Source organism: Benincasa hispida, chromosome 9, assembly GCF_009727055.1.
Source record: "Benincasa hispida cultivar B227 chromosome 9, ASM972705v1, whole genome shotgun sequence".
Taxonomy (NCBI): domain Eukaryota; kingdom Viridiplantae; phylum Streptophyta; class Magnoliopsida; order Cucurbitales; family Cucurbitaceae; genus Benincasa; species Benincasa hispida.
In genome coordinates, this window is record NC_052357.1 from 43,484,640 (window position 1) to 43,495,546 (window position 10,907).

The 10,907-nt window shown below is 35.3% G+C and overlaps 1 protein-coding gene across 1 annotated transcript; it reads right to left on the reverse strand.

Moving 5' to 3' along the window:
* Positions 1 to 6,230: 6,230 nt before the first annotated feature.
* On the reverse strand, positions 6,231 to 10,357 carry LOC120084738. The gene is given in 6 exon segments (XM_039040562.1): positions 6,231 to 6,706; positions 7,481 to 8,377; positions 8,594 to 9,009; positions 9,268 to 9,424; positions 9,665 to 9,789; positions 9,958 to 10,357. Coding segments are annotated over 6 exon segments (2,238 nt in total). The 3' UTR covers positions 6,231 to 6,463.
* Between the last annotated feature and the right edge of the window lie 550 nt (positions 10,358 to 10,907).

The following is a 10,907-nucleotide window of genomic DNA, read 5'->3' on the forward strand; positions in this document are numbered from 1 at the left end:
GAATAAATTTCCTATTTTTTCCCATTCTAAATTTCCACCCGATTTTCCTATTAAATTTATATATTTTTCATTCTTAATTATATATTTTATTTGTTTTCCTGCTTTCTAAATTAGGGTTAGGGTATTACATTTACCATCCCTTTAAATAAAATTTCGTCCTGCTTAATATTTGACATTTAATTTCTTGTATGCGTACAAATCTGGGTTGTTACAGTTTATGTGGGGACATAAGAAGTGGGAGTGTACTATGCAATGAGTTTGCATAAGATCGGACCAAGAAATGAGTCACTTTTACTTTATAATGTTGTTTACGGTTTAAGACTGACTATTTCAAATGGATGATCTAGGTAATTCGACCTTAATCCTGAGCTAACTATGAATTTCTGTTTATTCAGGATTATCGTTATATTTTCATAGGTGAGGGTGTTATTGGGGTATAGTGTATGCCCTAGTTTATTATATTTTTATACTTTATTTGTATTGTACATTAGTCTCTCTAAGCTTTAGGACAAGTGGGAGATTGTTAGGAATGGTGTCCAAAATCTCCTTATAGTCTCGTAGTTTATAAATTCTATATAAACATATTGTTGTTAATAAAATAAATGTTATTTTATTAGCATATACTCAATCCAATAAACTAAGATCCGAGGTTATTTCATGTAATTTAAACAAGTATGTAGAGACATACAAGTGGATCTTGTTTAAATAATAACCTAAATGGTCTATAGTAGATGGATAAGGGTAGGTACCTTATCCTGGTGACACTATGGATACAACACTCTTTGTAAGTGTTACAAGTGTTGTAAAGTGCTATAAATGATCTGATCCAATTGTTGGGAATGGTGTCCTAAATCTCTTTGTAATCTCGTAGTTTATAAACTTTGTATAAACATATTGTTGTTAATAAAATAAGTGTTTTATAAGCATATACTCAATCCAATAAACTAAGAACTGAGGTTATTTCATGTAATTTAAACAAATATGTAGAGACATACAAGTGAATCTTATTTAAATAATAATCTAAATGGTCTATAGTAGATGGATAAGGCTGGGTATCTTATCATGGTGACACTACGGATACGACATACTTTGTAGGTGTTACAAGTATTGTAAAGTGCTACAAATGATCTGATCCTGATCATTCATGTGGAGACATGCGAGTGGGGGTATCTTATACAAAGAGTTTGTATAAGATCGGACCACGAAATGATTAGTCTCTTTATAAAACGTCATTAATAATAAAGATTTACATTTCACTAGGATGGCCATAGGTGACATGACCTGAATCCTAAATGAGTTGTGAACTCCTGCTCATAAAGACAGTCCTTTGATTTGTAAGTGTGAGAGTGGCCAGATTGTCAACTCAACAAACTTACCATTTTGGGGATTTGTCTGACCGAGGAGCTGGGAACACAACTACACAAGACGGAATTGAAGAAAATCAGAAGTGGGATTTCCATGAGCAGCGGAACAAGACTATTCCAAATTACAATCTGAATCGAACGTAATTGCAGTCACGGTGGGTTTCTGCAGATCAGTGGTACTTAAGGAGTTAGATGTAACTACAGGGCAAAACGGTATTTTGGCCCAACTGTTCTTACGAGCAATTTGTGAAGGGTCATCGCACTATGGATTAGTTATATCCAATGGACATAGAAATTTATCTGTAGTGCAAAAAATGTAACTGTCGGTCTTTAGTTGAGTGACTGACAGTTAACGGATGTTGGGTAATTTAATTAAAGAGTTTAATTAATTATCTGAGTACCGTTGGAGCTTCAATCTACAAGTCCATAAGGTCCCCACTTTAGCTCAACAGGGATTTAATCTTTGGATCAATTTGAAGTGTTCAAATTATTTGAATGAATTAATTATATATGATATAATTAATTATAATGTATTTGATACATTATATGTGAGAGGAATTTGAATATGATTCAAATACCAATTATATGAATGAGATTCATGTAATTAAATATAAATATGATTTATATTGAGAGGAATAAAATATTTGGATATGATCCAAATATCATATGGATGAGATTCACATAAGTGGATTTAATATAAATGTGATTTATATTAAATGTCATGTATAGTTGAGAGAGAATAAAATCTATAGTTTATGTTGTATTTGATGCAATATAAAACTATAGGTTATATGTTATATTTGATATAACATATAGTATATATATGTTGGGGTTGATGCCCTAAATCTCGTAGGGTCCTGTAGTTTGTAAATCACTTGTATGAACAAACATTCTGTGATTTATAATATATGAAATTTTATTTACTTCTGTCTATGAAATATATGATATTTTAGTTGCATTGACCACAAACCAAACTAAGATCCATGATTATCATTGTAACTTAAACATGTATGTGGAGACATACAAGCGGATCGTGTTTAAGTAATAACCTAAATGGTTTGTAGTATATGAATAAGGCTAGGTACCTTATTCTGGTGACACTACGAGTATGACCCGCTTTGTAGATGTTACAAATGTGGTAAAATGCTATAAATGATCTGATCTTGATCATTCATGTATTAGACATGCGAGTAGGGATATTCTATACAAATGAGTTTGTATAAGACTGGACTACGAAATGTTTAGTCTCGTTATATAACGTCGTTCATAATTGAGACTTTCATTTCATTAGGATGACCATAGGTAACATGACCTTAATCCTGAGTGAGTTGTGAACTTCTGTCTATGAGGGTGATCCTTTGATTTGCATAGGTGAGAGTGGCCAAATCGCGACTCAACAAGCCTACCATTTTGGGGATTCGTCTGATTGGGGAGCTAGGAACTCAGCTACACGAGATGGAATTCACTCCTTCCCCGAAACAGGGGTAAGTAGATAAATTGCTCCCTTAAGAGCTGATTTCGGGTCTTAAACAATGTGGCGTCACACCCTCTCTTGGCCTGAGAAGGGTTTAATCATAGTGGGACTATGATCTATTGTTCATTAGAGGGATTAGTGGTACTTAAGGAGTTATATGTAACTATAGGGGCAAAACGGTAATTTGGCCTAGTTGTACTTACGAGTGATTTGTGAAGGGTCATCGTACTATTGATTGGTTCTATCCAATGGACACATAAATATATCTGTGGTGTGAAGAGTGCAGCTATTGGTCATTAATGGAGTACTCGACAATTAACGGATAGTAGATAATGTGATTAAAGAGTTAATCAATTATTCACGTACCATTGGAACTTCAAGCTACAGGTTCATGAGGTCCCCTTGGTAGCTTAATGGATTTAAGTTGAGAATCAGTTTTTGGATTAATTTGAAATGTTCAAATTAATAAGAGAGAATTTGATTATATATGATATAATTAAATTAATTAAATTATATATGATATAATTGACATAATGTATTTTATACATTATTGTTTAATTGGTGGAACTAAATATTTGAATATGATTCAAATATATTTTCTATGAATTAGATTCCTAGTTATTAAATTTAATNATATGATATAATTAAATTAATTAAATTATATATGATATAATTGACATAATGTATTTTATACATTATTGTTTAATTGGAGGAACAAATATTTGAATATGATTCAAATATATTTTCTATGAATAAGATTCATAGTTATTAAATTTAATATAAATATTAAATGCCATGAAATAGAGAAAAAGAACTATGGTTTATATATCGTATATGATGCAATATTAAAACTATAGGTTATAAATATAATATGATAAGTTAATTATCATATTTATTTATAATTTATTAATTATTTGATAATTATCCTTTTTCTCTTTAACCACCCCTTAGTGGGAAGTTATTTAGTTTTATGACAAAAGTGGGATAAATAAAAATTGTTTTTATTATTCCAAAAGGAGAGGGATTACTTGATAGAGTGACTTACACGCTTCTTGAGAGATTAAACGATTGAGTAGGAAGTCTATGCGATAGACTAGTTCGTCTACACGATAGTATTGTTCACTACATGATCGCCTTCCTCCTTCAAACTCCAAACTTCCCTCTAACCAGAATTAGCCAGAGTCCGCCACTCCTAGATTCTCACACGAGAATACCAAGGTCACCAAGTGGTAGTGTCCGGTTTGGTTTGAGTTTACTCGTTGCTGTTTGCTGCTTGTTCGAGGGAGTTCGTGACTTGTTCGATGCGTTCGTGAACGAGTACAATCAAGGGATTTACTTGAAGAACAGTTCTTTAAAGGTATAATCTCTAAACCTTTTGTTTATTTCAAAAGCATGTTGTAATTTAAGTTTTACGCATAATCTGTTCTTGTATGACTGTAAATGTATGTGTTCAATCACAATGAGATTTGGACGATCTGCTTCCTCTCAGAGGTTCTCTGTAAATAGAGTTCCTTCAATATATATAATAAAGTAGTTATATATATATATATATATTATTTTATTAATTTATTTGAAATTAATAAAAAGAGTGAGTTATAACTCCCTCACCACATTCTTAAGATAACTAACGTGTGATTAAAGAAGTTAAAATAATCATCTTCTTCCTGAATTCACAATCTAAGAGAAAATTTCTATGTAGAAACATCTTTCTCATCCTCTCCATCTCCTTCCCTCTTCCAAGGATTCAAGGAAAGCCCACAACTCTTGCTTGAATCCTTTAATCCCAAAGAGAATACTGAGGGTTCTCGAGTGGTGGTGTTCGTGCGTGAAAAAGGAGATCCACGAGGAAGAAGTTCCATTCGAGGCTTGTATGAGGGAATCCTTGAAGAAAGAGTTCTTCAAAGGTAAGGGTTTCTGAAACCCTTTGTATTTGTTTTTAAGCATACTGTAATTTTAAGTAGATGCATATCTGCTTGTTGTTTTACTATAAAACTTTATGTTCAATAAAAATGGAATTTGGAACGATCTTTGCTTCTGCTCAAAGGATTTTTTTTCCATAAATTTCCTTCAGAGGGTTGGCTCAACAGTGTCAGATCAATAAGCCCCCCATTTCATGGGTAAGACTGGGTAGATAACTGGGGACATAGGGTTAGTAGAAAGGTTGTTCTTTTAAGTACTGAATCCAAGTCTTGAACAAGGAGTCTCACCCTCTCATTGGCCCGAGAGGAATTCGGTTTATTGATTGGATCACAAACCAATTGTTCATTAGAGGATCAATGAAACTTAAGGAACAAGATGTAATTTCAGGAGTAAAACAGCATTCAACCCAGCCATTATTACGAACAACCTGTGAAGGGTCGACTTAGTAATTATGGTTAAATCAAGTGGACAGAAATATATCTACAGTGAGGATTGTGCAACTACCGAGCTATAGTGGTGTGACTCAGTAGTTAATGAATATTGATTAATTTGGTCTAAAGAGTTTAGCCAATTAATCTCAAATTGTTGGAGCTTATGATCTGTAGGTTCATAAATTCCCTCTACTAGCTCGTAAAACATTAACACCTTGGATTAGTGAATTGAGTGATTTTGAAATATTCAAAATCAAAATTAAGATTTTCAATTTGAATTGGTTTTCAATTTGAAGTGTTCAAATTCCCAATTAGGGTTTGAATTGTTTGTTTAACAAAACATGTAGCGGAAGAAAACAAGATCATTAAGCATTCTAATTCCTCAATTTTGACATCAAAATAAGCATGTTCAAGGGGTATCAAGAGGGTTTCATTACATACCTTTGAAGATTCTCTTCAAACTCGAAATTCAGTTGCAATCTACTCCAATTGAAGTCGTGAACCACCACGAGAGCTTACCTACTATTCTCTGGGAGCCTTAGATTGAGTTGTGGGACTCAAAACAAGCTTAAACTTGGGAAATTGGAGGAGAGATTTTCTGGTTTTTCAACTTGTTGAAGAAAAACTTCTTCAACTTTCAAAAACTCAGCAATTTAGTAATTGCATGTCCTTTACATCTGAATCCTTTTTTTTTTTTTAATTTAAAACCATCAACCCATGCTTTGAAGTCTTCATCCTATGAAGATATCACCTACTTGGTGGAATTAGTGGATTATGGTGATTAAGGTGCTTTGAAGTTTGAGTGGAAAAACCCCACTTTGTGGATTTTTCAAAATTTTCAATTTTTTTTCCATTTTGAATTTTGAATTTTAATTTCAAAATAAAAATCAATTTTCAATTTTAATTCTTTAATTAAAACTGAANAACACGTATTTTCGAAGCATCGATACATGAAAGACATTATGTATTGTAGAAAGGGTAGGTGGTAATGCTAATCGATAAGCTACTTGGCCAATACGTTCTAATATTTCAAAGGGTCCAATAAAGCGGGGGCTAAGTTTGCCTTATCGTCCGAAACGCATAATGCCCTTCATTGGTGCTACCTTTAGAAATACATGATCTCCTACTTTGAATTCCAACTCTTTTCGACGGTTATCAGCATAACTCTTCTATCTGCTTTGAGCGGTTCGCATTTTTTTCCGAATTAGCTTAATTGACTTTGATGTTTGCTGCACCAACTCAGGTCCTAGTAGTGTTCGCTCCCTGACTTCATCCTAGTGTACAGGGGATCTGCATTTCTTTCCGTATAAGGCTTCGAAGGGAGCCATACCAATTGTCGCCTGATAACTATTATTATAAGCAAATTCTATAAAATGTATCTGCGAATCACATGCTCCAGTAAAATCCAAAGCACATGCCCTCAACATGTCTTCTAGGATTTGATTAACTCGTTCTATTTGGCCATCAGTTTGTGGGTGGAAGGCTGTGCTAAAATTTAGTTGTGTGCCCATTGCTTTCTGCAAACTTTTCCAGAACTTGGAGATGAAACGAGGGTCTCGATCTAAAACAATTGATACTGGGATTCCATGTAACCAGATGACCTCTTTTAAGTACATTTGAGCTAGTGCTTCCGTAGTGTGAGTAGTCTTGCATGTTAGGAAGTGGGCTGATTTGGTGAGTCGATCTACAATCACCCAAATCATGTTGTGGCCTTTAACAGTTCTCGAGAGTCCTGAGATGAAGTCCACAGAAATATGCTCCCATTTCCATTCTGGAACATTTAGAGGCTGGAGGAGTCCTTATGGTCGTTGCCGTAGAGTTTTCACCTGTTGACAAACCAAACATTTACTTACATAGTCGGCTATATCCTTTTTCATGTTAGCTCACCAGTAATGTGCTTTCAAGTCTTGATACATTTTGGTACTCCCAGGATGTATTGAAAAGCATGATTTATGAGCTTCCTTCAATAGTTCTTTCTTGATTTCTTCATCATCTAGTACACATAGACGTCCATGATAGAGGAGTGCAGAGTCTGGGGCTGTAGAGAATTGACTGGTTTCTCCATTCTCTGATTGCAGTTGTTTGTTTAGGTATTTATCTATTTATTGTGCATCAAATATCCTTTGCCTTAATGCAGGTCTTGCAATTAACTGTGCTATTTGAGTTGTGAAGGTTTCTAGTATTAGTGAGATCTCAGCTCTTTCAAGGTCATCTATTATGTGTTTGGAGATGATACTTAGAGCTGCTGTATGAGCTGACTTTCTACTAAGAGCATCAGCAACAATGTACACTTTTCCTGGGTGATAAAGGATCTCACAGTCATAATCTTTAACTAATTCTAACCATCTTCGTTGCCTCATATTTAACTCTTTCTGAGTAAAGAAGTACTTAAGGCTTTTATGATCTGTATAAATTTGGATCTTTTCCCCATATAAGTAATGTCTCCATATCTTTAAAGCAAAGACTACGACAGCTAACTCCAAGTCATGAACGGGATAATTTTGTTCATAAGGTTTTAGTTGTCTTGAAGCATATGCTATTACCTTTCCATGTTGCATTAATACACAACCAAGCCCTTTCTTCGATACGTCACTGTACATAGTTAAACCCCCTGATCCGTCAGGTATAGTGAGAATAGGGGTCGTGGTCAACCTTTCTTTTAGTTCCTGGAAGCTTTGCTCACATGCTTGATTCCAGACAAAAGGATTATTCTTCTTGGTGAGGTTAGTTAAGGGTAATGTTATACTTGAGAAATTCTTCACATATCGTCTATAATATCCTATTAATCCAAGGAAGCTTCGCACTTTGCTGACTGTTGTTGGGCGAGGCCACTTGCTAACTGTTTCCGTCTTAGCAGGATCTACTGAGATTCCTTCTTACTTTACAATATGCCCTAGGTAGGCGACTTGTCGCGTCCAAAACTCACACTTTGAGAATTTGGCATATAACTTTTCATTCCTTAGTATGGAAAAGACGTCCCTAAGATGTTTTTCATGTTCTACCTCAGACTTGGAATAGACCAAAATATCATCTATAAATACGATTACGAAGTTATCAAGATAGTCCTTAAAAATTCTATTCATCAAGTCTATGAAGGCTGCTGGGGCATTTGTTAATCCAAAGGGCATCACAACGAATTCATAATGCCCATATCTTGTTCGGAAAACAGTCTTGGGTATATCAGACTCCTTGATTCGTAGTTGATGATAACCAGATCGTAAGTCTATTGGAGAATACTGAGGCTCCTTGTAATTGGTCAAATAGGTCATCAATTGTGGGAGTGGGTACTTATTCTTTATTGTCAACTTATTCAACTCGCGATAATCTATACATAAACGCATGGATCCATCCTTTTTCTTAACAAATAAGACAGGTGCTCCCCATGGAGACACGCTAGGGCGTACAAATCCCTTATCTAACAATTCTTGTAATTGTATTTTGAGTTCTTTTAATTCCGCAGGTGCCATTCTATATGGTGCTTTAGATATTGGTTCAGCTCCAGGAATTAGATCTATACAAAATTCTATTTCTCGACTAGGTGGTAAACCTGGTAACTCTTCTGGGAATACATCTTCAAATTCCCTTATTATAGGAATGGCCTTAATTTGATCCTTTTGGTCTCGTAAATCCACTACACTTGCTAAATATGTCCAAGCCCCATGGTTGAGCAAATGTTTAGTTTTTAAGGCTGAAATTATTCTTGGGGCTGATTGTGTATTAGAACGCTTAAACTTAAACTTGGTTCCTGTTGGAAAGTTGAATATGACCTCTTTATTATGGCAATCTATGCTTGCATAGTTTGCTGCTAACCAGTCCATACCTAGTATTATGTCGAAATCACTTATGTCTAGGATGATAAGGGTCACCTCTAGTTTATGTCCTGATACTGACAATTCACAGTTTTCTACTACTGAGTGGGCCAACATAGATACTCTGGCAGGAGTAGCTACGGATAGAATGTAGTTTAAGGGCTTTGATGTTAATTGAGCATGTTGTGCAAATGTTGTAGAGATGAATGAATGACTAGAGCCCGAATCAAATAAAGTGAAGGCATAATACCCGAGGATGGGTAATGTACTTGTAACAACTGCATCTTGATCCTCTGCCTCTTGATGTGTAACAACAAACACCCGTCCTTTCTGTTGTTGGGTAACCTTGTTACTAGTAGGCTGGGTGGTTTGGGCAGTTGATGCTTGGTTGATGAGCTTTGGGCAAGCCTTTGCATAGTGACCCGTCTGGCCACAGTTGAAACACACACCTAAGTTCCAAAGACATTGCCCCTGATGGTGTTTTCCACAATTTCTGCACTTAGGATATGTGAATGTTTGACTCTTCTGTTGTAATTGTACGCCCTGTGTGTTTTGGGAAATTTTTGCTTGCCGTTATGAACGTTGGAAGCCTTGTTGGGTGAATTTCCTTTTTTAATTTGGCATGAATCCTTGTTTAGAAGTTGAGGTTTTGGCAGCAAGATCTACTTCCATGAGTAAGGCCAACTCGAGGGCAAGAGCATACTCTTTGTGTCGAAAAGCAGTAACAATGCCTCGAATGCCTTCTCTTAATCTCCAAATAAACCTTTCCACCTTCTTCTCTTCTGTGTTCACTAGTCGAGGGACAAAGTGGGACAAGCGATCAAATTTTCATTCATACTCTGCCACCGACACGTTCTCTTGACGAAGATTAAGAAATTCCACTTCCTTTTGTCATCTCACTGTCAAAGGGAAATACTTGTTGTGAAAAGCCTGATTGAATTCCTGCTATGAGACTGTACCTTTTATTGTTCTTTGTGTGGATTCCCACCAGAACTTTGCATCGCCTCTTAACATGAAGGTGGCACAATTTACTTTTTGTTCTTTTGGGATGTTCATATGGCGGAAAATAGTTTTTATTTCTGTTATCCAATTCTCTGCTATAATTGGATCCACAGATGATCCATCAAATGTTGAAGGATTGAACTTCCTAAATTCTCGAATGATCTTCAAGTCATTTGTATCATTGGTTGTTGGTGTGGTGGACGAGGTTGTGTTTCCATTACTCATATTTTGTATTAGTATTCGTAACGCTTCAGGTTTAAGTAACACGTAAGGCGTCTGTCCATGTCCTTGATTTTGATCCCTTGTGGATTCACTTCGAGGTCTGCCTCGTCGTGTTGGAGCACTTTGTGGTGGCATCTGGTACACATATTTTATTTTCATAATAAGGAAGCAATCTAATTTTAAATTTTTTTTTTAACTCATACCTTATGTTTATTAAGTTATTTCCTAAATTACTCGTTTAAAAATTCTACTTACCAGCGTATTTAGCATAACTGTGGGCATCACTTAACAAGCCGAACCATCAAACACCACAACTCTTCTAACTAGTAGAGCCTAATTGGCTCAAATGCTCTGATACCAATCTGTAACGACCGGATCCTTACATACTATGGTCCGACCGCTACGACATGCATGCTTAGACTTTCTATTATGAGATGGGTTTTGGACAAAATCTCAAAAGAACATATCTAAGATTTTATTAATTAGGTAGAAAACTATATAAAAAGTTTATTTTACAAAACACTAGGATCCATAAAACACTAGCGTGGTGATACAAAAATGCATATGCCTATAATAGTGAGTTTGATGGTTGGCTATTTGAACGACGCCCAGTTCTGCCACCTACACTGTGTCCTTACCTACAAAGTCTGTAAAGATAGGATGAGTATATAATATACCCAGTAAG